General features: G+C 49.4%; 1 protein-coding gene and 1 long non-coding RNA gene across 3 annotated transcripts in view; one reads left to right on the forward strand and one right to left on the reverse strand.

Moving 5' to 3' along the window:
* Nucleotides 1–3,667, forward strand: part of LOC140408557 (uncharacterized) — a 32,988-nt gene extending 29,321 nt beyond the window's left edge. Inside the window, exon 2 of the long non-coding RNA XR_011940138.1 lies at nt 3,473–3,667. This is a non-coding gene — a long non-coding RNA (uncharacterized lncRNA). The remainder of the gene's footprint in view (nt 1–3,472) is intronic.
* The window catches only part of LOC140408555 (annexin A10-like), a 167,053-nt gene continuing 139,553 nt past the window's right edge, over nt 179–27,678 (reverse strand). For both annotated transcript variants that reach the window (XM_072495931.1, XM_072495932.1), the window contains 4 exons: nt 26,129–26,224; nt 25,941–25,999; nt 3,160–3,282; nt 179–858 (listed from right to left, as the gene is read on the reverse strand). In XM_072495931.1, the coding sequence (XP_072352032.1) occupies nt 790–858; nt 3,160–3,282; nt 25,941–25,999; nt 26,129–26,224 (347 nt within the window). In that variant the 3' untranslated portion in view covers nt 179–789. The remainder of the gene's footprint in view (nt 859–3,159; nt 3,283–25,940; nt 26,000–26,128; nt 26,225–27,678) is intronic.

Raw genomic sequence — 27,678 nt, forward strand, 5'->3', positions numbered from 1 at the left:
AGATATTTTTCGTAGCTTCTTTCCTTAATAATAGTCTCTCAAGGGAAACAAACCTGGCCTGTGGATTCCATAAATGCTTTTTTCAATTCATAATTGTTTTGATGACATGAATGTTACTTCTGTGCAGAATTAGAGTTCAACTTTATTTGAAGGATTACAATGAAATGTCTTCAGGCAATTGAAGAGCAAAAATATTATTTTATTTTGTCACAGTATTACATTCTGTGTTAAATCAGTTGAATAAGTACCACACAGCTACCAGCAAAAAAACAAACAAAGTTCAGTATTAGGTTAGAGACTCTTTGTATGATAATATACTCCGTTCTTCGGGCAAGAGTGAATGAATCATCAGGAACCCCTGAGTTCATTAAGAATTCTGTGGTCAAATTGGAGGTAAGAACAGGACATTTCCATAACAGTTTCTTTGATATTGCCATCTGAAAAATGTTATACTATTTAAAACATTGCTACAATACTTCAAATCATTATATAATCATCGATAGGTTGATTTTGTGAGAATAATTCTTAATCCAATAGTTAACTAAGCAATTATATTTTTCAGGTATTATTTGTAAAATGTACTGGAGCACTTTTCTCTTCACAGATGTTCTGTAGGTCAACAAAAGAGATTTCTCTACAATAACTGATTAGCTCTGTGCAGTTCACTGTAACTTTCTAAGACAATACTTTGACTCTTCAATCTACATCAAAGACTGAAATGGGCTTGGGTTTTGTGAAACTTCAGAATATTTTCTCTTGGTTTACAAGTAGTCATAAATCTTTCTTCATTCAATAATCTTCAGCATCGCCAGTACTAATTGCCAAAAGAGCTGCTTCATAGTGTCCTGATGCATTTTGCTGCAAGATCAAAATAACACCATCTTAAATTTTCGGTCAGAAATTATACCTGTTCTTCATGTGTGCATTGAAATTCTCCACCAGGGGTCTAATTATATTAAGAAAGTTAAGCATCTGAATTGGAGGACAAAAAAATTTTACACAACCGCAGCACATTTCAATGCTTTAATTAATATTTTCTTTTGATAACTATTATGTGGACAGGGGCTGGTTTAGCACAGTGGGCTAAATCGCTGCCTTGTAATGCAGAATAAGGCAGCAGCGCGGGTTCAATTCCCGTACCAGCCTCCCCGAACAGGCGCCGGAATTTGGCGACTAGGGGCTTTTCACAGTAACTTCATTGAAGCCTACTTGTGACAATAAGCGATTATTATTATTATTAACAGCCTATAACATTAACCCATCCTGGTCATTTTTCTTTTAAACTTTTTATCAATATTTAAATCAATCAAGTTTACAAGTTGAATGTGACTTATTGGAAGGTATCAATGGACTGGTGAGGTGGGCAGAAAAGTGGCAAATGGAATTTAACCGAGAGAAGTGTGAGTGATCCATTTGCGGAAGACAAACAAGGGAAATAATTACAAATGTGGAGAAAGTGATGGACCTTGGAGTGAATGTCCATAGATCACTGAAGATAGCAAGACAGGTTGATAAGATGGTAAATAAGTGTTACAGCCAGGAAGGGGGTCTAATTTAAATAATCCTGATTTTTTTTCTCTCACCAGTTGTGCAGGAACAGAACTGTATTTTGACTTGTTTTCCCTTTTGTAAGCATTGGGGTACTTCCCAACCCCTTAGTTATGGAGTGATCCAATATTTTTATAGTAACCCCAAAGCAGACTTGAGATAGGGTGAACTCAAGGGGTTAGTTTATTGCACACATTTAAATGTTGGGGTATGGGGGTGGTGTGCAATGTGATTTATAGAGAACATAATTATTGTTTCACGGGGTCCAGAGTCCAGAATCAAAGTCCAATGAAGTATTCCTTCACAGAGGTTGGCAGGCTACCGTGGGCAGCACGGTAGCATTGTGGATAGCACAATTGCTTCACAGCTCCAGGGTCCCAGGTTCGATTCCGGGTTGGGACACTGTCTGTGCGGAGTCTGCACATCCTCCCCGTGTGTGCGTGGGTTTTCTCCGGGTGCTCCGGTTTCCTCCCACAGTCCAAAGATGTGCAGGTTAGGTGGATTGGCCATGATAAATTGCCCTTAGTGTCCAAAATTGCCCTTAGTGTTGGGTGGGGTTGGGTGAGGTTACTGGGTTATGGGGATAGGGTGGAGGTGTTGACCTTGGGTAGGGTGCTCTTTCCAAGAGCCGGTGCAGACTCGATGGGCCGAATGGCCTCCTTCTGCCCTGTAAATTCTACGTAAAAAAACCGAAAAAAACCTGATGCTGTATAATTCACTTTTCCAGTAGAGTTAGAATAGAATTAAAGAATCACTACAGTGTAGAAGGAGGGGGCCATTTGGCCTATCACGCCTGCACCGACCCTCTGAAAGAACACCCTAACCAGGCCCACTCTCCCACCTATCCCTGCAACCCAGTCACCCCACCTAACCTTTGGGGCAGTTTAGCATGGCCAATTATCCTAACCTGCACATATTTGGACTTTGGGAGGAAACCGGAGCACCCAGAGGAAACCCACGCAGACACGTGGAGAATGTGCAAACTCCACATAGACAGTTACCCGAGGTCAGAATCGAACTCGGGTCCCTGGCGCTATGAGGCAGCAGTGCTAATCACTGTGGCACAATGCGGCCTTCAGTGCAGTAGTGAAGCAATGCTGCACCACCAGAGGTACTGACCTTTGAGTGAAATGTTAAACTGAAGCCCCGTTAGCGTGGTTGGGTAGATGCATGAGATGCTGTGGCACTATTCAATGGTTATTGGTTTAGATAACATTAATTCCTCAACAAGCAACACCAGAACCCATTCTCTACTGTCTGTTGGACCAAACAGTGCACAAATTCGTTGACATGTTTGCCTACATATCAACAGCGTCTACGTCTCAAAAGTAATTAATTGACCATGATATACAATTAAGTTATTGAGAGACCAATGAAAAGTACTTTTCTGATGGGATAACTATTTTCGTGACATGAAAAAGAAAACATTGTGATTTGAAAATGAGATTTAAGAGAACATTTCTTGTTTGATTTATAGCCTGTTATTACTATTCAAATTCCAACATGCTGATTGTGTCCGACCTTCAACTAATAATACAGCACGTTAAAGTGTTAGGCAATTACTGTGTCTCCAAGAGTATGTATAGAACATAAAGGGTGAACAAGCCATACCCTGATGTCTTGGTTTAGGGAATTTCCAAATCGCTCCTTGTAATTTCTTTTGATATTCATCAAGTCCAGTTCACTTCTTGAAATCAAGATCCTTATTATTGTTTTGTTGTGAAAGCCCAAGTCCTAAGTAAAATCATAAAAATCTGGTTATGATATGGACTTCTGCAAAATGTTTCTCACAGATTGTGGTACTCATTTATTTCATTAGACAGTCTATTGTCAAAGTGTATAGTTATTCCTCCATGAGCAAGCTGAACCTTTTGACAAGTTGTAAGCATTAGAATTTATAGAAGGGGTGATCTTGTGTTTTTAGCAGACAGCAGCATTCACAAGGAGGACTTGGGCATCTTGCAAGCAATGTCAAACTGGGAGCACTCCGGGATATCCCCAGATACGGAACATGACTTTCCTTCTTAATGGTGGATTAGAGTTGAGTATTATGTTCCGGCATAATTACATAATTCTGATGTGCATGCCACAATGAAAAATAAATCATAAATCAACTTGAGATAGGTAGTCATTCCTGCACCTTTTATGATGTTTACACCTTTTCATTAAAGTCCAGCAATTGAAAAAACATCTGGTAAATTTTAAATATGCTGTCATCCTGGTTGAGTCAATGGGAATAAAAATCAGGCGATGTCAAATGGGCTGCTGCCTCATTATCACTTCTTCTACGTTTTAAGACACAAGGTCGAGATCTACCTCAACAAGTAAGTCTATGAAAGTCAAACATAGGATAGCCATAGGCAGATTACTTAATGTAGACTGTGACTGCGGAATTCAAGGGTTTGGGTACAAAATAATAAACACAAGGTTAAGAAAAGAACATGTTTTTTTGGAGAGTTGTGGATACGAGAGAATGGAAATCTGACTTGTTCTGAATCATAAGGTACTTCATAGTAATACATTTTCCAGTCGGAATTTGTAACCTATTGACTTTTTCAAATTGGCTTTTATGCCTTTGCTTCTGTGTATTGGGGGAAAGTGAAGGGACCGACATCCTTGGCTAATGCATAAATTTCTTGCAGGCAGCCACCTGTCAAAATAGTTAAGACCTGGTGTTGCCTCTAGGAAATGGGAGCCGGTGTTAAGTTTACCCAGGTGATAGTTGAACATAACTAATATTGATCACCAAACTATCAGTTGCCTGCTGTTTATTTATAAATGACAAGCCATAAGCTGTATTGGTCCCTCCACTAAAAGACTCCCGTCTATTGCAACCATGTTCCCTTGTTCTAGAGGTATGGGCATTGAATCAAGGAACTTGACAGGCATTCTTCATTGTTTTGGTCTCTTTATGATTAACAATTTTGATTAATTGTGAATTTTAAAAATCATTCTTTTTCAACTCTGGATCTAAGGGTGATAAATGGGTTAATATTCTGTTCTTCGTTTCACATATCACTTTACTGCAATGAGGAAGTGAGGAATTGGAAGAACTCTTATGATATTCATTTCTCACCAAATCTAATGGTTACAGACACATGGTTCAAAGTTATGGAAGGGAATTGCTTCAAATTTATGGTATGAATTACAATGGACGGGATTTCCAATTGAAGCCACCCCATGGTGCTGGGAAACCGGGAGAGGGTGCACTGCCGGCGGGAACAGAGAATCCCAACGCTCAGAGAATTCCGGCCCATGTATTTTCAGAATAATGAATTTGGGGCATGACTGTGCAAAAATTGCAAGGGATAGCATTGAACAGAGATAGGGTCGCGGATTAGACAGACTGGTTGTACATTCAATGCAGAGAAAAATGAAGTTGTGGATTTTGGGAAAAGGATGGTGAAAAATATACTTTAAAGCAGAAAATGCTTAACAGAGTGAAGGATCAGAGATATCTAAAGGTGCAGATAAATAGATTTTTGAAAGAAAAGTGCAAGTAGAAATTGCCAGTAAAAGGCAAGGTGGGTGAGGATGGTGCAGCTCCCGATTAAGGTAGGAAAAAGGAGCAGAGTGGTCTATGACACTTCTGTCGAACTAAAACAGTTTAAAGGGTTAATTTGGGATCCAGTAATTAGGCCATGCACAACTAAATTAAACAAAGTCTAAATTTATTAAAATACTCTTTTTAAACTTACAAAGCAGAGCTGTGAATTGTACAATTAGGTAAGGAGGCTGATAGAAGATTTGAAAGTGAAGGCAATGTGTACAACTTCAATTCTCATGCAATGTTTCTTAATAGAATTCATCCAGTTCTTTTTATAAATGCCACCACGGTTTTCTATTCCAAGACCTTTATGTTGTGTTACCCCTTTCTGTCACCCTCTCCCTTAAAGAAAAAGGTTCCCAAAAATATTTTTTCCTTTGATACTTTAAAATATATTCTCTCATTCTTAAATCCTGTGACCGACAGAAGAACTTTCTAGGATTTAATTTCTCATGTTCATAAAACCTTGTTCTCATCCCTTCTCAAGAGTTACATCCCATATAGGTTATACATTCTCATAACTCAGTCCCCTAAATTCAGGTATCAGTTTGGTAGACCATCCGATAACTCCCTCCGATAACCCTATGTGATTTCTACCTTGGAGAAAGCAAAACTCAACTTGGTACTCCAGGGTTTAATTGGGACATAATCCAGGTGTTGCGCAGACTGCAGGTGCTAAAGGATTGGTATCAGAACCAGGGAAAATTAGTCTCAGCTGCTGATTACTGGTGAGCTGCAACCCCAGAGGCAGCTAAAATCAATTGGCTCAGATTCTGTCTGAGGCGACAAGAAGTATGAAAGCTGGAGGAGGAGGGAATTGGCTACATGTTTGAGTAGGTGTCACAATATTGTAAGAAGCCAGCATGGGTTGAAGCTAGGCTGCACTAATTAAGCCAGCCCATACCTCTTCAAGGGGAAGTGTATTTTTGCTGGAGAAGATTCTGGAAGGCATTCGGAAGTTGGTTTTGTTCCGGTAGAGAGGGACCTTCAATATTTTCTGACACGCCACTGGAGGACTTGGTGCAGTAGTTGGAGATAAAGAGAGATAGAATTTACAGTACAGAAGAAGGCCATTCGGCCCATAGCGTCTGCACCGGCCCTTGGAAAGAGCACCCTACTTAAGCCCACGCCTCCACCCTATTCCCCGTAACCCAGTAACCCCACCTAACCTTTTGGACACTCAGGATCAATTCAGCATGGCCAATCATGCAAATCTTTGGACTGTGGGAGGAAACCGGAGCACCCGCAGGAAACCCACGCACACACTTGGAGAAAGTGTAAACATCACACAGCCAGTCACCCGAGGCCGCAAATGAACCTGGGACCCTGGAGCTGTGAGGCAGCAGTGCTAACCACTGTTCCACCGTGCCGCCTATCCGCAGGATGCCAGATGGCCCAGCAGACAAAGACAGTGGTAGCTGTGACAGTGAATGTCAGGAATTAAAACAAATGTTTGAATTGAGTTTTCACATCTTATATTTCACAACTCATATGTTACATATTACAAAACCACGCAAAAAAGGAAAATAAACAAGACAAACAGAAATCAGTACATATATTTACAGGCAATTATCTTCCCTCCCGCTGTGGCTGTGGCCCCCCACCCTTTAGTCTGCATTCATCTGTTACAATCCCCAGTTTGGCCAGAGCATGTATTTACAGGTGTCTATTTACAGTTTGGTTTGGGCTTCAGCTTGCCCTCTGACCAGTCCCCTGTGGCTTTGCCCCTTGTCCCTTTTGTGTTCTCTGTGTGCCTTTGCCCCCTTTCCCCCGTTCCCCCTCTCCCCCATTCCCCCTCCCTCCTCCACCCTCCCCTTCGACTTTTCCTCTTTGTCCCACAGCTCGTTTGTGTCTCCCCACCCCATCCCTTACCCTACTGGTTCTTGGTTATGAACAGATCTTGGATCAAGTTGTTGAACGGCTTCCACATCCTGTGGCAGTCCACTTCCGACCCTCAGATAGCAAATTTTATTTTCTCAAGCCTGAGAAATTCCGCCAGTTTGGACAGCCAGTCTGCAGAATTGGGTGGCGGTGCCGATCACCAATCAAGCAGGATTCTCCAGCGGACAATCAGGGCAGCAAAGATGAAGCGTGGGCCCCCCTCCCCATAAAGTGTTCTGGTTGATATGAAACCCCGAAGACCGCCATGTTTGGGCATGGTTCCAACTTCACTCCCACAACCTCAACAAACGGTCGCTCAATACCCAACAAATACTGGCAGCACGGTAGCATTGTGGATAGCACAATTGCTTCACAGCTCCAGGGTCCCAGGTTCGATTCCGGCTTGGGTCACTATCTGTGCGGAGTCTGTACATCCTCCCCGTGTGTGCGTGGGTTTCCTCCGGGTGCTCCGGTTTCCTCCCACAGTCCAAAGATGTGCAGGTTAGGTGGATTGGTCATGATAAATTGCCCTTAGTGTCCAAAATTGCCCTTAGTGTTGGGTGGGGTTACTGGGTTATGGGGCTAGGGTGGAGGTGTTGACCTTGGGTAGGGTGCTCTTTCCAAGAGCTGGTGCAGACTCGATGGGCCGAATGGCCTCCTTCTGCACTGTAAATTTTATGAAATCTGGGGCCAGCCCAGAACATGTGGTTGTGGTTGGCTCGGCCTCCCAGGCACCGTTCACATTTGTCCTCCACCTCTGGAAAGAACCCACTCATTCGGGTTCTGGTTAGGTGCACTCTGTGCACCACCTTTAGCTGTGTTAGGCTCAGCCCTGCGCATGTGGAGGTGAAGTTCACCCTGTGTAGGGCTTCGATCCAGAGTCCTCCCTCTATCTCTCTGCCTAATTCTCCCAACCATTTTTTCCTTGTCTCGTCCGGGGACAGCATACCTCCTTGAACAGTTACCTGTACAGGTCCCCTCAATTTCCTTTCCTTAGGTCACCTGTGCCTAGCAGTTCTTCCACTAATATGTGTCCTGGTATTGGGAGTACATTGTGGTTTCTTACGGAGAAAGTTTTTGACCTGAATTTATCTTGGGTCATTTCCTCTTGATAATTGGAACCGCTCCGTGAATTCCCCCATGGTCGCTACTCTATCATCCATGTACATGTCCCTAACCATCAGCATCCTCTTGTGCTGTCTCCACCTTTTGAAGGTGGCATCCATTATTGCAGGAGCGAACCTGTGGTTGTTGCAGATGGGGGTCATGGTGAATTTTGGTTAGACCGAAGTGCTGCCTCATTTGGTGTCACGTCCAGACACCCATCCCCTCACTCTTTCTGCGGTGACCGTCAAACTGTAGGTTTGGGAGGGCCAGGCCTCCCACATTTCTTTTTCTTTGTAGGTTCTCCTTTTGGATCCTCTGGTTCTCCGTGCCCCCCCCCCCCCCCCCCCCCCCCCCCCCCGCCATGATTAGTTTGTCGACTGTGTTGAACAAGACCTTGGGGATGTAGATCGGGAGGGATCTGAACAGGAAGAGGAACCTGGGCAGTAAGTTCATTTTGATCGTCTGTATTCTCCCTGCCAGGGAGAGTGGGAGGGGGCCCCACCTCTGCAAGTCCCTTTTGACTTCCTCCACCAGATTCAACAGGTTCCATTTGTGGATCTGTGTCCAGTCGTGGGCTATTTGGATCCTCGGGTAGTGGAATTTGGTCTGGGCTTGCTTGAATGGCAGCCCCCCCAGGTTTGTCCCTCCCCACTGTGGGTTCACAGGGAAGATCTCACTCTTGCTCAGGTCACATTTGTAACCCGAGAAGGCTCTAAACTTCTTGAGGAGTTTCATTAGCTCTTCCATGCTGGTCTGGGGATTCAAGATGTAGAGGAGCAGGTCATCTGCGTAGAGTGAGACTATATGCTCTCTACCCCCGCCCCCCCGCCCCCCCCAGTTGGATACCTTTCCACTTCTTCGCCATTCTGAGTGCGATCGCCAGTGACACGATTGTCAGAGCAAACAGCAGTGGGGATAGCAGGCATCCCTGCCTCATGCCTCTGTGCAGCTGGATTTATTTAGAGCTGGTGGTGTTTGTTCGTACGCTCACCATGGGGGCACCGTACAGTAGTTTCACCCAGGTGGTGAACTCTGGTCTGAACCTAAACCGTTCCAGTTCCTCTATGAGGTACATTCAATCAACTCTGCCGAAGGCCTGTGGAAGGTCCAGGGAGATGATCACTTCTGGTTTCTCTCCCCGGATGGAGTCATTACCATGTTCAGCAGGCGCCTGATGTTCGATGTTAGCTGCCTGCCTTTGACAAAGCTCATCTGGTCCTCCGTGAGTACATCTGGCACACAGCTCTCCAGCCATCTTGCGGGGGCCTTTGCCAGGGTCTTTGCATCTATGTTGAGGAGCAAGATGGGCATGCAGGACCCTCATTCAGTTGGATCTTTGTCCTTTTTGGGTGTCAGCGATATTGAGACTTGTGCCAGTGTTGTTGGCAGGGTGCCCCTTGTTAGCGAGTCTGTGAACATCTGCAGGTGTGGGGCCAGTGCTGGCACAAATCTTTTGTAAAAGTCCGCTGGGAATCCATCTGGCACTGGCGCCTTCCCCGCCTGCATGGTTTTGGTATTTTCCATGACTTCTCCCAGTTCTAATGGTGTTTCTTTTTATTTTCCCACAACCACCATGTCTAGTATGTCGAGGAACCGTTTCATCCCCAGGTTCCCCTCGGGGAGCTCGGAGGTGCACAGCCCCCGGTAGAAGGGTATGAAGGCTTCATTGACTTTTTTGGTGTGGAGACTAGTCTTCTGCTACCATCCCTAACCTGCAAAAGCAGGGGGGACATCCCTGCCTAGTCCCACGGTGGAGAGAAAAGTATCTCGAGCTGATGTTGTTTGTGCGGAAACTCGTCTTTGGCTCCTTATATAATAGCTTTACCCAGTTCGCACATCTTGGTCCAATCCCAAACCACTCCAGAACTGCTGTCAAGTACCCCTATTCTACCCGGTCAAACGCCTTCTCAGCGTCCAATGCCACAACCACCTCTGTTTCCTTCCCCTCTGCCGGTGCCATAATGATGTTCAATACCCTTCTAACGTTTGAAAAGAGCTGCCTCCCTCTCACGAACCCCGTCTGATCTTCACCTATCAACTTTGGGAGGCACTACTCCAGCCTACCCGCCAGTACCTTCGCCAATACTTTTGCATCCACATTCAGAAATGATATGGGCCTATACGACCCACACTCCGTCGGATCCTTATCTTTTTTCAGCAACAGGGAAATCGATGCCTGCCCCAAAGTTTGTGGCAAGACACCCCTCCCTATCACCTCTTCAAACATCCCCACGATCAGGGTGATGCATGATCAATTGCACAAAGACTTGAGTTGGGTACAACTGAGGCTTTATTGCTCTAAGATGTGTGGCCTCCCACAGCAGCTGGTGAAATGGCTGCAGCATGGAGGACACACATATTTATACTCTGCCTACTGGGCAGAGCCAGCAGGCAGGGACTACCAACGTACCTGTAGTACAGGTCCTACCATACATCACCTAATAGAGATGCAACAGTGGTTTACCACACAGGGGTGCCAGCTTATCCTTGAATTTTTTATAATATTTAACCGGAAATCCATCCGGCCCTGCCACCTTCCCCGACTGCATCCTCCCAATCGCATCCTTTATCTCCTGCTCCACTACCGCTCCTTCTAATGTAGCCCCTCCCCTAACCTCAGGTACTCCAACCCACCTAGAAATTCCTGCATCTCACGATCTCTCCCGGGTGGCTCTGACCTGTACAACCTCTCAGAAAATTCCTCAAAAACCTTGTTGATCAGATCCGGAGCCACCACCGACTTCCCTGCCCTATCCCTGACTTGAACAATTTCCCTTACCACTGCCTCCCTACGGAGCTGACCTGCTAAACTTATCTCCATGTTCGTAAACTGCACCCTTGCTCGTCTCAGTTGATGCACCGCCTTCCTGGTAGATAGTCGGTCAAAGCTTGACTGTAGTTCCTTCCTCTTTTCCAGCTTCGCTGGGTCCCCATCTTCTGCATAACTCCTATCTGCCTCCAACATCTCATCTATTACCCTCTGCCGCTCCAACCTCTCCTCTTTGTCCACCCTGGCCTTAAACAAAATCACCTCACCCCTCACCACCGCCTTTAAAGCCTGCCAGACAACATCTTTCGATACCTCACCCGTACAGTTGAAACCTACATATTCCTTAATTACCTTTTCAATTTTGTCACAGAACCCTTAGTCCCCCAAAAGTCCCACATCTAATTTCCACCCCGGCCTCAGCGCTCCAGGACCATATCCACCCAATGCAGAGCATGATCTGGCACTGCAATTGCTGAGTATTCCGACCCCTTAACCCCAGCCAGCAAAGCCTTTCCCACCACAAAAAAGTCGATCTGCGAGTATACCTTATGGACTGCTGAGAAAAACGAATAATCCCGTTCCCTCAGGTGCAGAAACCTCCAAGGGTCCCCCCCTCCCAATTCCACCATTAGCCCAGCCAACGCCTTTGCCCCCCCCTGATGGGACAAGCGAGCGCGACCTGTCCAACCTTGGCTCCTGCACAAAGTTCCAGTCCCCCCCCACTATCAGTTTGTGTGTGTCCAAGTCGGGGATGGCCCCAAACACCTTCTTTGCGAATCCCACATTGTCCCAATTGGGACCGTATACACTTAAAAAAAAATTTTTATTAAAGTTTTTCGATCAAAAAGAATTTTCCATTTTTACAACTTTGTAACAAAATGTACATTGACCGTTATTTAAACAATATATTAACTAACAACAAGTACAGAAAAAGAAATAGTAACATAGAAAAAATAAATATAATTATAAACAACTAGCATGGAAAAGAACAAAAAAAAACCAAGGACCCACATGTACCCCCCCCCCCCCCCCAACCCCCCCTCCCCCCGGGTTGCTGCTGCTATCTTTCCTGTTTTCCCTTATCGTTGTGCGAGATAGTCAAGGAATGGTTGCCACCGCCTGGTGAACCCCTGAGCCGAACCTCTTAGTGCGTACTTTATTCGCTCCAATTTTATAAAGCCTGCCATGTCGTTTATCCAGGCCTCCACGCCCGGGGGTTTGGCTTCTTTCCACATTAGTAGAATCCTTCGCTGGGCTACTAGGGACGCAAAGGCCAAAACATCGGCCTCTCTCGCCTCCTGCACTCCCGGCTCTTCTGCAACCCCAAATATAGCCAACCCCCAGCTTGGTTCGATCCGGACCCCCACCACCTTTGAGATCACTCTTGCTACACCCACCCAGAACCCATGCAATACCGGACATGACCAAAACATGTGGGTGTGGTTCACCGGGCTTCCCGCGCACCTCCCGCACCTATCCTCCACTCCAAGAAATCTACTCAGCCTTGCTCCCGTCATATGCGCCCTGTGTAGAACCTTGAATTGAATCAGGCTGAGCCTGGCACACGAGGACGAGGAATTTACCCTATTTAGGGCATCTGCCCACAGCCCCTCCTCAATCTCTTCCCCCAGCTCCTCCTCCCATTTACCCTTTAGCTCCTCTACCATCGTCTCCCCCTCGTCTCTCATTTCCCTGTATATATCGGACACTTTACCCTTACTGACCCATGCCCCCGAGATCACTCTGTCCTGGATCCCCTGCGCCGGGAGCTGCGGAAATTCCCTCACCTGTTGCCTTGCAAATGCCCTCACTTGCATATATTGAAAGGCATTCCCAGGTGGCAACTCGCATTTTTCTACCAGTGCTTCCAGACTCGCGAACGTCCCGTGCAAGAACAAGTCCTTCAATTTCACAATTCCTGCTCGTTGCCAAGATTGGAATCCCCCATCTATCCTTCCCGGGACGAACCTGTGGTTGTTCCTTATCGGGGACCACACCGAGGCACCCGTCACCCCCCTATGTCATCTCCACTGCCCCCAAATCTTCAAAGTCGCTACCACCACTGGGTTTGTGGTGTATTTTTTGGGGGAAAACGGTAACGGCGCCGTCGCCAGTGCTTTTAAACTTGTTCCGCTACAGGACGCCATCTCCAGCCTTTTCCACGCCGCTCCTTCTTCTTCCCTCATCCACTTACATATCATCGACACGTTGGCGGCCCAATAGTAATCACTCAGGCTCGGCAGGCTCTGTCCCTCCTACGCTGCAGGAACCCCCTCTTTACCCTTGGGGTCTTTCCAGCCCACACAAAGCTCATAATACTCCTATCCACTTTCTTGAAGAAGGCCTTTGTAATCAGTATGGGGAGGCACTGAAACACGAAAAGAAACCTCGGGAGGACCACCATTTTGACCGCCTGTACCCTACCCGCCAATGGCAGGGGCACCATGTCCCACCTTTTAAAGTCCTCCTCCATCTGCTCTACCTGTCGTGTCAAGTTAAGTTTATGCAAGGTTCCCCAGTTCCTAGCCACCTGGATCCCTAGATATCGAAAGTCCCTTGCTACTCTCCTCAGCGGCAGATCGTCTATTCCCTTGCCCTGTTCCCCGGGGTGCATCACAAATAGTTCACTCTTTCCCATGTTCAATTTGTATCCCGAGAACTCTCCAAACTCCCTGAGTGTCTGCATTATCTCAGGCGTCCCCTCCACTGGGTCCGCCACATATAGCAGCAGATCATCCGCATATAATGACACCCGATGTTCCTCTCCTCCCCTAAGCACCCCTCTCCACTTCCTAGAGCCCCTCAGCGCTATGGCCAATGGCTCGATTGCCAACGCGAACAGTAACGGGGACAAGGGACACCCCTGTCTTGTGCCCCTATGTAATCGGAAATAGTCGGATTGTTGCCTGTTTGTAACCACGCTTGCCACCGGGGCCCCGTACAGGAGCTGAACCCATCTGATGAACCCCTCTCCAAATCCAAATCTCTTCAGTACCTCCCACAGGTAGTCCCACTCCACTCTATCGAATGCCTTCTCTGCATCCATCGCCACCACTATCTCCGCCTCCCCCTCCGGTGGGGGCATCATCATTACTCCCAGCAACCTTCGTATGTTGGCATTCAATTGCCTCCCTTTAACAAACCCTGTCTGGTCGTCATGTACCACGCCTGGGACACAGTCCTCTATCCTAGTCGCCATCACCTTGGCCAGTAACTTGGCGTCTACATTTAGGAGGGAGATGGGCCTGTATGACCCGCACTGCAGCGGGTCTTTGTCTCATTTCAGGATCAACGATATCATCGCCTCCGACATCGTCGGGGGTAGTGTCCCCCTTTCCTTAGCCTCATTGAAGGTTCTCGCCAGGAGTGGGGCCAGTAGGTCCACATATTTCCTGTAAAATTCCACCGGGAACCCATCTGGTCCCGGGGCCTTTCCTGCCTGCATGTTCCCAATTCCTTTTACCACCTCCTCCACCTCAATCTGCGCTCCCAGACCTGTCACCTCCTGCTCCTCAACCCTCGGGAACTCCAACTGGTCCAAGAAGTGCATCATTCCCTCTTTCCCCTCCGGGGGTTGGGACTTATACAGCCTCTCATAGAATGACTTAAACACCCCGTGTAGCGCACAAAGACTCCGAGAGACGAATGGAGTGAAGTCGATGAGGCTTTATTAAGCGTGACTGTTTCCCCCGCAGTTCGGTAGTAGACTGCCTGCGGGGGAGGACTCCAGGTACTTATACTCCGCCTTCAGGGCGGAGCTAGAGGTCAACGTTCAACCAGGACCCGGGATCTGTCAGCCAATGACACCATGGCTTCACAGTCCCACATGACCCCTAATGCATACTACCACATTCACCCCTTGTTAAAAATGAACCCGGCGGGGTGATGCTTTGCATGGTGGTAAGGGTTTATAAGGCTGGTCCTGGGAGGAAAACTCTCACATGGTATAACAGTATGTACAAGGTTTTTTTTTGTTTCAAACTATATACAGTAATTGTCAGGAAAAGACAAAATGTTCTCGTTAAAAGTCCACAAAGTCCACATTGTACTGTTAGATCGACGCCACGAGTCGGTCGGGCGGTCTGGTCGTCCGTGTCGATCGCCTCGGCCCCGGTGGTGGTGGTGGTGCTTGTTTCGGTGTTGTCTTCTCCGGGAGCCTTACGGTTTCAGCTTGGGCTTCATTCCTGGTCAGGCCTGGGAGGAGGACTGATCCGCCTGGGAAGGGGGCGGTCGCGGGTTGCGGCGGTGGCAGGAAGGGGGGGGTTGGGTGATTGGTGTCGGGGGGGTGTGTGTGTTGCCGGCGGGCGACAGATCTCGCAGAGAGACCGTGTCCTGTCGGCCGTCGGGGTACTCCACGTAAGCGTACTGGGGGGTTTGCGTGAAGGAGGTGAACCCTTTCGACCAACGGGTCCGACTTGAGCGCCCGCACGTGCTTTCGGAGCAAGATGGGTCCTGGGGCCGCCAGCCAGGTCGGCAGCGACGTTCCAGAGGAGGACTTCCTGGGGAAGACAAGGAGGCGCTCATGAGGCGTTTGGTTAGTGCTAGTACACAGTAGTGACCGGATGGAGTGGAGGGCGTCCGGAAGGACCTCCTGCCACCGTGAAACTGGGAGGTCCCTGGACCGTAGGGCCAGTAGGACGGTCTTCCAGACCGTGCCGTTCTCCCTCTCTACTTGCCCGTTCCCCCGGGGGTTGTAGCTGGTCGTCCTGCTCGAGGCTATCCCGTTGCTGAGCAGGAACTGGCGCAGCTCGTCACTCATGAAAGAGGACCCCCTGTCGCTGTGGACGTATGCGGGGCAACCGAACAGTGTGAATATGGTGCCAAGGGCTTTAATGACTGTGGCCGCGGTCATGTCAGAACAGGGGATGGCGAATGGGAAGCGGGAGTACTCGTCCACCACATTAAGGAAGTATATGTTGCGGTCGGTGGAGGGGAGGGGTCCTTTGAAATCCAGACTAAGGCGTTCAAAGGGGCGGGAAGCCTTAATCAGGTGCGCACCATCCGGCCTGAAAAAATGCGGTTTGCACTCTGCGCAGATGTGGCAGTTCCTTGTGACTGTACGGACCTCCTCTAAGGAGTATGGGAGGTTGCGGGACTTGATAAAGTGGTAAAACCGAGTGACCCCCGGGTGGCAGAGGTCCTCGTGGAGGGTTTGGAGGCGGTTAATTTGTGCGTTGGCACATGTGCCGCGGGATAGGGCATCGGACGGCTCGTTCAGCTTTCCGGGACGATACAAGATCTCGTAGTTGAAGGTGGAGAGCTCGATCCTCCACCTTAAGATCTTGTCATTTTTGATTTTGCCCCTCTGTGCATTATCGAACATGAAGGCTACCGACCGTTGGTCCATGAGGAGAGTGAATCTCCTGCCGGCCAGGTAATGCCTCCAATGTCGCACAGCTTCCACTATGGCTTGGGCTTCCTTTTCCACTGAGGAGTGGCGGATTTCTGAAGCGTGGAGGGTTCGGGAGAAAAAGGCCACGGGTCTGCCCGCTTGGTTAAGGGTGGCCGCTAGAGCTACGTCGGAGGCGTCGCTCTCGACCTGGAAGGGGAGGGACTCGTCGATGGCGCGCATCGTGGCCTTTGCGATATCCGCTTTGATGCAGCTGAAGGCCTGGCAAGCCTCTGTCGACAGAGGGAAGGTCGTGGTCTGTATTAGGGGGCGGGCCTTGTCTGCGTACTGGGGGACCCACTGGGCGTAGTATGAAAAAAACCCCAGGCAGCGTTTCAGGGCTTTTGAGCAGTGCGGGAGGGGAAATTCCATGAGGGCGCGCATACGTTCGGGGTCGGGGCCTATTATCCCATTGCGCACTACGTAGCCCAGGATGGCTAGCCGGTTGGTGCTAAAAACGCACTTGTCCTCGTTGTACGTGAGGTTCAAGGCTTTAGCGGTCTGGAGGAATTTTTGGAGGTTGGCGTCGTGGTCCTGCTGATCGTGGCCGCAGATGGTTACATTGTCGAGATACGGAAACGTGGCCCGCAACCCGTGTTGATCAACCATTCGGTCCATCTCTCGTTGGAAGACCGAGACCCCGTTTGTGACGCCAAATGGGACCCTTAGGAAATGGTATAATCGCCCATCTGCCTCGAAGGCTGTGTACTTGTGGTCACTTGGGCGGATGGGGAGCTGATGGTAGGCGGACTTGAGGTCCACGGTGGAGAAGACTTTATATTGGGCAATCCGATTGACCATGTCGGATATGCGGGGGAGAGGGTACGTTGTGTGTACCTGTTGATGGTCTGGCTATAGTCTATGACCATCCTTTGCTTCTCCCCTGTCTTCACTACTACCACCTGTGCTCTCCAGGGACTATTGCTGGCCTGGATTATGCCTTCCTTTAGTAGCCGCTGGACTTCGTACCGAATGAAGGTCCGGTCCTGGGCGCTGTACCGTCTGCTCCTAGTGGCGACGGGTTTGCAATCCGGGGTGAGGTTTGCAAACAAGGACGGGGGTTGCACCTTGAGGGTTGCGAGGCCGCAGATAGTGAGTGGGGGTATTGGGCCGCCGAATTTGAAGGTAAGGCTCTGTAGATTGCACTGGAAGTCTAATCCCAGTAATGTGGGGGCGCAGAGTTGGGGAAGGACGTAGAGCCTGTAGTTTTTGAAATCCCTCCCCTGCACCGTTTGGGTAACTATGCAGAAACCTTTGATCTGTACGGAGTGGGATCCTGCAGCTAGGGAAATCTTTTGTGCGCTCGGATGGGTGGTCAAAGAACAGCGTCTTACCGTGTCGGGGTGGATAAAGCTCTCCGTGCTCCCGGAGTCGACTAGGCATGGTGTCTCGTGCCCGTTTATCAGCACCGTTGTCATCGTCGTCTGGAGTGTCCGGGGCCGAGCTTGGTCCAGCGTTATTGAAGCGAGACGTGGTTGTAGTAGTTGAGCGTCTTCTTCGAAACCCGTGGAGCCGTCGACACTGGGGTCCGTTGTTGCCGTCCAAGATGGCGTCGGGGTTGAACAAAATGGCTGCCCACATGCATCGCACATGGCTGGGGTGTCACAAGATGGCGGCGGGGGTGGACAAAATGGCCACCCCCATGCGTCGTACAGGTCTGGGGTGGTCCAAGACGGCGGCGCCCTTCCTCCCCTCGTGGTGGCCGGGACCCAAAATGGCTGCGCCTACGGGTCGCACATGGGGCGCTGGGGGGGTTGGGGAGCGTTAGGAACGCGCGGGGCTCCCTCATCTCTGGGGACAGCGGTGGTCGGGACCCAAATTGGTAGCGCCGGCGGGTCATACGTGGGGCGCGGGGGGGGGGGGTTTGGGGGGCGTTAGAACCGCGCAGAACTCCCTCTTCTCCGGGGAGAGCGGTGGTCGGGACCCAATGTGGTAGCGCCGGCGGGTCATACATGGGGCGCGGGGGGGGGGCGGTTGGGGAGCGTAAGCGGCGTGCAGGGCTCCCTGTTCTCCCGGGACCGCGGTGGTCGGGACCCAGAGTGGCTGCCCCTGCGGGTCGTACATGGGGCGCAGGGGGGTTGGGGAGCGTAAGCGGCGTGCAGGGCTCCCTGTTCTCCCGGGACAGCGGCGCCCTCGCGGGACCGGCACACAACCGCGAAATGGCCCTTTTTCCCGCAGCTCTTGCAGATCGCTGCGCGGGCCGGGCAGCGCTGCCGGGGGTGTTTCGCCTGGCTGCAGATATAGCAGCGGGCGCCCCCGGTGCGACTTGGTGTTTGGACCGCGCACGCCTGTGGGGTGTCCGGTGGGGGGGGTGGGTTTGTCGCGACGGGTACGTACGGAGCCCAATGTGCTGCCGCGCGGTCGGGGCCGTAGGCGCGGGTATTTCGCGCAGCCACGTCTAGGGAGGCTGCTAGGGCCCCTGCCTCTGAGAGACCTAGCGACTCTTTTTCTAGAAGTCTTTGGCGGATTTGGGAGGAGTTCATACCTGCCACAAAAGCAACGCGCATTAACATGTCCGTGTGTTCATTTGCGTTCACCGACGGGCAGCTGCAGGCTCGTCCCAAAATTAGTAGCGCGGCGTAGAATTCATCTATCGATTCTCCGGGACTTTGCCGTCTCGTTGCGAGTTGATAGCGAGCGTAGATCTGGTTTACTGGGCGGACATAGAGACTTTTTAGTGCTGCGAACGCCGTCTGGAAATCCTCTGCGTCTTCGATGAAAGAGAAAATCTCCGTGCTTAACCTCGAGTGCAGGACCTGTAGTTTTTGGTCTTCTGTGACCCGGCCGGTGGCCGTTCTGAGGTAGGCCTCAAAACAAGTCTGCCAGTGCTTGAAAGCTGCTGCCGCGTTCACTGCGTGGGGGCTGATCCTCAGGCATTCCGGGATGATCCTGAGCTCCATAGTCCTTTTTAGGCACGCTTAATAAATTGTAGCGCACAAAGACTCCGAGAGACGAATGGAGTGAAGTCGATGAGGCTTTATTAAGCGTAACTGTTTCCCCCGCAGTTCGGTAGTAGACTGCCTGCGGGGGAGGACTCCAGGTACTTATACTCCGCCTTCAGGGCGGAGCTAGAGGTCAAAGTCCAACCAGGACCCGGGATCTGTCAGCCAATGACATCATGGCTTCACAGTCCCACATGACCCCTAATGCATACTACCACACCCCGTTCATCCTCTCCGCCCTCTGTTCCATCCTTCCCTCCCCGTCCCTAATTCCTCCGATCTCTCTCGCCGCCCCCCTCTTCCTAAGTTGTTGGGCCAGCAGTCGGCTCGCCTTTTCTCCATACTCGTATTGTATTCCCTGTGCCTTCCTCCACTGTGTCTCCGCCTTACCCGTGGTCAGCAGGTCAAACTCCGTCTGTAGTCTCCGTCTTTCCCTGTATAACCCTTCATCCGTGGCCTCCGCATATTGCCTATCCACCCTCAGAATCTCCCCGATCAGTCTCTCCCTTTCTTTACCCTCTTCTTTCCCCTTGTGGGCTCTTATGGAAATCAGCTCCCCCCTAACCACCGCTTTCAGCGCCTCCCATACTACTCCCACCTGGACCTCTCCATCATCGTTGACCTTTAGGTACCTTTCCATACATCCCCTCACCCTTCCACATACCCCCTCATCTGCTAACAGTCCCATGTTTAATCTCCAAAGTGGGCGCTGCTCCTTCTCCTCTCCTAGATCCAGATCCACCCAGTGTGGGGCGTGATCTGAAACGGCTATAGCTGAATATTCCGTTCCTGCCACTTTCGGGATCAGCGCCCTTCCCAGGACAAAAAAGTCTATCCGGGAGTATACTTTATGGACGTGGGAGAAGAAGGAAAACTCCTTACTCCTCGGTCTGGCAAATCTCCAGGGATCTACTCCTCCCATCTGCTCCATAAATCCTTTAAGCACCTTGGCCTCTGCCGGCCTCCTCCCGGTCCTAGATCTGGACAGGTCCAGCCCTGGGTCCAGCACCGTGTTGAAGCCCCCCCCAATACCAAATTTCCCATCTCTAGGTCCGGGATGCGCCCCAACACACGCTTCATAAAACCCGCGTCATCCCAGTTCGGGGCATATACATTCACCAGCACCACCGCCTCACCTTGCAATCTGCCACTCACCATCACGTACCTGCCCCCACTGTCCGCCACTATGGTCTTAGCCTCAAACAGTACCCGTTTCCCCACCAGTATTGCCACCCCTCTATTTTTCGCATCTAATCCTGAGTGGAAAACCTGTCCCACCCATCCTTTCCTTAATCTGAGCTGATCCGCCACTTTCATGTGCGTCTCTTGAAGCATAACCACATCCGCCTTCAGTCTCTTTAGGTGCGCAAATACCCTTGCCCTCTTAATCGGCCCGTTCAACCCTCTCACGTTTCACGTGATCAACCGGGTTGGGGGGCCCTTTACCCCCCGCCCCATCGTCGACTAGCCATCCCCTTTTTTAAACCAGCTCCTCACCCGGGTCCCACGCACCCGTTTGTCCCCCAGACGGCGCCCTCCCGTCCCGACCATCCCATCCCATATCAGCTCCCCCTTACCCTCAGTAGCAGCAACCCAGTTAATTTCCCCCCCCCCCCCCCCCCCCCCCCCCCCCCCCCCCCCCGCTAGATTCCCTTCTAGCTTGATTGCTCCCCCCATATTGCTTCCAGGAGTCAGCAAACTCTGGCTGACCTCGGCTTCCCCCGTTTACCCTTGGCCTCCCTGCTTGTGGGGCCCCCTTCCTTCCTGCGCCCACTTTTCCCGCCACAATTTCCGTAGCACGGGAGAAAAGCCCGCGCTTCCCTCTCGGCCCTGCCCCTAATGGCACAGTTCCCTCTCCCCTTCCCTGTACCCTTCCCCACCGGTGCCCACATTTCTTTGTGTCCCCCCCCTCTGGGGGTGGGGGAGAAAAAATTCTCCCGTCCAACATTTTTACAGATCAGCCCTCCCCCTCTCCCCCCTTTACAATTCCTTGCCACCACCTCACTACTTCTTTCCAAACACCCATTCCTCAAATCTAGTCCAACTTCTCTTCTTGAATAAATGTCCACGCCTCCTCTGCCGTCTCAAAGTAGTGGTGTTTGCCCTGGTGTGTAACCCACAGTCTTGCCGGCTGCAACATTCCAAATTTCACTTTTTTCCTGTGGAGCACCGCCTTGGCCCGATTGAAACTCGCCCTCCTTCTCGCCACCTCCGCACTCCAATCTTGGTAGACGCGAATCTTTGGAGACCGCGTTCTCCAAACTGCTACTCCGTGTCTTCTTAGCCCATCTCAGGACCATCTCCCTGTCCTTGTAGCGGTGGAACCTCACCACTATTGCTCGCGGTATTTCCCCTGCCTTCGGTCTTCTCACGAGGACCCGGTATGCTCCCTCCACTTCCAGGCGGCCCGTCGGGGCCTCAGCTCCCATTAAAGTATGGAGCATTGTACTCATATACGCCCCAACATCCACTCCCTCTGACCCTTCGGGAAGACCCAATATCCTTAAATTCTTCCTCCTCGAGCTATTTTCCAGGGCTTCCAGCCTTTCTATGCACCTCTTATGTAGTGCCTCGTGTGTCTCCGTCTTCACCACCAAGCCCTGTATCTCGCCTTCATTCTCGGCTGCCTTTGCCTTCACTCCACGGACCTCCATCTCCTGGGTCTTTCGCGTCTCCTTCAATCCCTCAATTGCCAGCAACATCGGCGCCAGCACCTCCTTCTTGAGCTCCTCCACACATCGCCGGAGGAACTCCTGCTGTTCCGGGCCCCATACCATCTGGGCTCCCTCAGCCGCCATCTTGCTACTCCCTTCTCTTCTCTGCCACTGCTCCAGAGGATCCTCCGCAATCTGGCCACTACTATCGCTTCTTTCCATCCACACCCGGGGGGGACTCCTTCCTTTATCGCCTCACACTGAGTTTGGCCATGAAAAAATTTCCGTTGGGGCTCCCGATAAGAGCCCAAAAGTCCGTTGAAACGGGAGGTGCCGAAACGTGCGGCTTAGCTGGTCATCGCCGCAACCTTTCCACTCTTTTGACGTCCCACTCAATATCATGTAGGGTGATCACAGAACCGATACTGACATCTTGAAATAGCATTTGGGGAGCCCCGTGGCGCAGTGGTTAGCACTGCTGCCTCATGGCACCGAGGTCCCAGGTTCGATCCTGGCTCTGGATTATTGTCCGTGTGGAGTTTGCACATTCACCCCGTGTTTGCTAAAGTCCGTTAAAACGGGAGGTGCCGAAACGCCGCAACCGCAAGTCTCGGGACCGTATACACTTAACAGCGCCACTAACCACCCCTCCAGCACCCCTGTCACAATCACATATCTACCCCCCTGATCTGCCATCACTGTGGTGATATGCATCACTGTAAATACACAAGGGGTTAATGTAAATACACTAAGACTAAATAAACACTAGAGGGAGCACCAGAGACATCATGACATGCAAACATACAGCTAATGAACACACAGAATAGGACATGACCAATGGCAGTCAAGCCACCCAGAGGTGACACTACCACAAGGGGCAACCCATATAAAAGGACAGGGCACACATGCTCTCTCTCTTTTCCACAGGCGACACTCGAGACACAGGGGCAGATCAGAAGCATCACACCCACCACATGGATTAGAGCAGACTGGTTAGTTAGATTGAGTTACTATAGCAAGATCAGCAGGAGAGTCGAACTCAAGTAGGAGAATTGTTAACTGTTCAATAAATGTGTTAACCCTATCTCCAAGTCTGAACCTTCCTTTGTCAGAGCATACATCAAGGAAGCAGCTTATGCTACATGAAGAAGCATCTTCTCCATCTGGAAGCGTACTCTTTTGCTGACCATTACCGCTACCCCTAGAGCCCTTCCGTCAAATCCAGAGTTAAATACCTGACTAACCAAGCCCTTTTTGAGTATCACCTTGTCCTTCATCCTCAAGTGAGCTTCCTGCAGCATTGCTACATCGGCTTTCAAACTTTTAAGATGCACAAGCACCCTTGCCCTGACCTCCTAACCCCCTCACGTTCCACATACTAACTGGGGGTCTCCCCCCCCTCCCCCCCCCCCCCATCTTATCCACCATCATCATACCACCGGGCCCTGCCCCATGAGCCTGACCCGCCCATGTCCATTATTACCATCGAACCCCTTTCCCCCTCCCAAAAACCCCCCCTACATTCCTCTCGAAAAAACATCTCCCAGCATCAATCCCTTCCCCCACCCCCCCCCACCCCATCGCTCGCCTCGTAGGCCAATCGAAAACTGCTAAACAGGCTCCAATGTCGCAGTAAGGGGTCTAGTTTGAGGGCTATGGTGATGGCAGCGTTGCCAATGGCTCTGAGTCCAGTGGTGCAGTCCACGGCAAAGATATGGAACCAGCTGAGGAGGCATTTTAGGGTGGAAGGGATGTCGGTACTAACGCCGCTGTGCGAGAATCATGGGTTTGAGTTGGGGCGGATGGATAGTGTATACAGGAGGTGGCAGGGAGTGGGGCTGTTCAAGGTGAGGGATTTGTATTTGGAGGAATGGTTCACCAGTCTGGAGGAGCTAAGGGAGAGAGCAGAGCTGCCGAGGGGGAGTGAGTTCAGGTATCGGCAGGTTAGGGGCTTTGCGCAAAAGGTCAGGAGGGGGTTCCCTAGGTTGCCGGGATACACTCTGCTGGAGCGACTGCTGCTTCCGGATGTGGAAGAGGAGGGAAGACTGGGAATATATGCAAGTGGCTGGGGGGGCAGGGAGGCGAGTGGGGAGTGAAGAGCAAGGAGAAATGGGAAGCGGAGTTGGGTGGGGACATCAATTGGAAAGTATGGAGTGAAGCACTGCGTAGAGTAAATGGGACCTCCACTTGTGCAAGGATGAACCTGATACAATTTAAGGTGGTGCACAGGGTGCATATGACTCAGGAGAGAATGAATGGGTTCTTTCAGTGGGTAGCAGATGAGTGTGAGAGGTGTGCGTGGGGTCCAGCGAATCTCGCGCACATGTTTTGGGGTTGTGAAAAATCGGGAAGATTCTGGATGGGAGTGATCGCGATCTTAGCCAGGATGGTGGAGGAGGAGGTGGACCCGGACACTTTGGTGGCGATATTTGGGATTTCAGAGAAGCCGGAGCTCATGGAGAGGAGGAAGGCCGATGTCGTGACCTTCGCCTCTCTGATTGCACGGCGGCGGATTTTGCTAGAGTGGCTGTCGGCATCGTCACCGGGGGTAGCGGCTTGGTTGGATGACCTGTACCACTTCCTGCGGTTAGCGAAGATAAAGTATGAGTTAAGCGGCTCTGCAGGGGGGGTTTAGAAAAGGTGGGGGATGTTTGTGACCGTGTTTGAGGAGCTGTTCGTCACGGGGGGGGGGGGGGGGGGGAAGGGGGTGAAAAAGGGGAAAATCTGTACAAACTGTATAGTTGATTGTTGGGAAGTATGTTTCCCGGGGTGTTTGTTCGCTGTAACCTGTTTTGATACATGTTTGTAATAAAATACAGTTAAAAAAAAAGTGATTGCTCACTAATGGCATGTATTAAAATGAGGTTCCCCAATTCCTGCAGCTTGATCCACACTCCTCCACCGGAGACGGGGAACTAAATCGCAATCCCAATCACAACGGAGAGAATCACAATTTCCATTTCTCTCCGTATTTTGATCGTGCTGCGTTATTCACTGACAATGCGGACTCAAAATCACCCCCCCCTTCCAGGTCTCTCTGTTCTTGCACCTCCTTAAAATCAGCTCTATTTAACTTGTCTTAATTTCCCTTACCAGAATGAGTCACCTCATACGTTTCTGTGACTTTGAATTGCATAGGACGCATTCTGATTTGATAACAGTAGGGGTCACTAGTGTCTGTGGCATGTCTGTACTCAGTTTGACTGTAAGGTATAGGCTACAGCTATGAATTGCTTATGTTCTAAAACAGTAGTCAGTCAGCACTTCAAAGGCTTTATTTTATATGACGTAATTGAGGATAAAATGGCATATTACCATTTATCTTTTATAGTGCTATATTCTCCAAGTTAGACGTTGTCTAGAAGTATAACTGTCCTCTGTTGGAAATGGAGATGTTGCTGGAAATATTTTTTTTAAATTAATTTACGGGGTGTGGGTGTCGCTGGTGAGGCCAGCATTCATTGCCCATCCCTAATTGCCCTTGAGGAAGTGGCGATGAGCTGCCTTCTTGAACTGCTGCAATCAATGTGGTGTAGGTACACTCACAGTGTTGTTGCGGAGGGAATTCCAGGATTTTGAGCCAGCAACAGTGAAGGAACAGCGATATATTCCCAAGTCAGGATGGTTAGCGACTTGAAGGCGAACTTTCAGGTGATGATGATCCCATGTTTTTGCAGCCCTTTCCTTCTAGATGGTAGCAGTCGTGGGTTTGGAAGGTGCATCCTAAGGAACCTTGGTGAATTCCTGCAGTGCACCTTGCAGATGGTACACACTGCGGCCAATGTACATTGGGTGTGGAAAGGGTGTTGAGCTTCTTGAGTGTTGTTGGAGCTGCACTCATCCAGGCAAGTGGAGAGTATTCTATCACACTCCTGACTAATCTGTATGCAATATTTCAAATAAAAGTCACTGATGAATTACAGCTGTATCAATTTTATGTTCAAAATATTGTATTATTCTTAAATATTCTATCACACTCCTGACTAATCTGTGTTCAATATTTGAAATAAAAGTCACTGATGAATTACAGATGTATCAATTTTATGTTCAAAATATCTGTATTATTCCAAAAAAGTGGTTTAGAAAGGTATCAGTTACTTACGTATATCGCATTGTGGAGCTTGTATGCAAAATAGGAAGCTTTGTCCCTAACACAAAGAACTATAAAGGATACAGATTAATATTGGCAGCAACATTGCGTTAAATTTGAGTTTAATGCATTTTGCAAGTAGGTTTTTAAAGATGCAACTCTGATTTAACAAATGCAAATAATAAACATAATTCACTTACCAACTGCAATAAGTAATTCCTGAAAATTTCCATCACAGCACTCGGAGATTGCTTGTTCAATATCTTGGTCAGATATGAGTTGGAATTGTTGAAAAACTACAGGTAAAATTATGGAAAGTTATGGAGGTTTTTCAGCAATGTTCTAATAATTTACTTACAGCGGTTTAATAAGGTCAGTGTGTCAGTGACTTAAGTGCAAAACATGACACGGAACACAGAGAGAAACAATTGAGCACAATTCTAGTACCTGATCACTAATTAGATAAAATCGTCAAGGTTGAGGTCACAATTGAAATTAATCAAAATAATTAAAGAGGAAACATTACATTCACATAAGAGATCTGATTTTTTTTTCCAATTAAAGGGCAATTTAGTGTGGCCAATCCACCTACCCTGCACATCTTTTTGGCTGTGGGGGTGAGACCCACGTAGACACAGGGCGAATGTGCAAATGCCACACAGATAGTGACCCGGGGCCGGGATCAAACCTGGGTCCTTGGCATCGTGAGGCATCAGTGCTGGCCGCCCAAGATATGATTTTAAGATTTTAAGAAATTTAATTTTGATGCCAGATTCTTAAGCAAATTTTTCCTATCTGCCTTTGAAGTTCATAACCCACTGGCTGCAATCATTCGTTTAAAGTATAAATTACACAGTTTAAAAAAAGAAACAAGCTTTGAGTTTATTTAAGATGTTATTGCATAAGGTCACACTTCATAACAGGGTAAAACTGCAATAGACGCATTTAGCGTGAGGTGTTAGTTATCTGCTTAAGTTTTACATTGTCAGCACCCTTGAACACATTTTGTATTTGCTGTCACATTCATTGAATGAGTTATGAATGTGCACTACTTAACTAAGATTTTAACTGCTTCATGGCCAGGTTTTGCCAATCTGACAAGTATTGTAGTTATTTGGCAGTATTTATTATAAAATCTATTTTTTTGACAGATGTCCAGAAATTACAGTCTGGTGCCGTGCTGGTGTACGTGCGGTTCAGTGGGACTTCAGCCCACATATTTGCCCTCTTTTTGACTCAGTCCCGAACCCCAAGGATGAAGTTACTTGAAATAAAAGTGCTTGGTGCTACTGGAGCTGGTGGGATTTCAGACCAGCACCGTACCACTCTGCCCGTGGACAGGGTCCACAGGCCATGACTTTCCTTGTGGGTTCTGGACATGCACTCCTGCTCCTCCTGGGCAAAGGTCTAATTTTCACTTACTTTGTGATGTGTTTAGTAGGTTGGTTCAACGTTGACTGCAACTGGATGCAGTGAAACTAGAAACAGGCTTCTGACACAGGAGATGGCCCAACACTATTTTATTGAACTTCCTGATTGCTGTACATAGTCTGCTGTGAGTTGACACTCTATCAATCTAACTGATAACCTCCTACTGTCTTGACCAGACTAACTCTCTACCTCATGGGGATAGTGCTCACTGGCTTGTGCACTCTTACTATCTCAGTAGCTGTGTCCTGTAGAGAGAGGGAGAGTCTTAATGCCCTGTGTGCTTTATAGTGGTGGTGTCCTGTCTGGTGATTGGTTGTTA

Source organism: Scyliorhinus torazame, chromosome 3 (genome assembly GCF_047496885.1).
Source record: "Scyliorhinus torazame isolate Kashiwa2021f chromosome 3, sScyTor2.1, whole genome shotgun sequence".
NCBI lineage: Eukaryota > Metazoa > Chordata > Chondrichthyes > Carcharhiniformes > Scyliorhinidae > Scyliorhinus > Scyliorhinus torazame.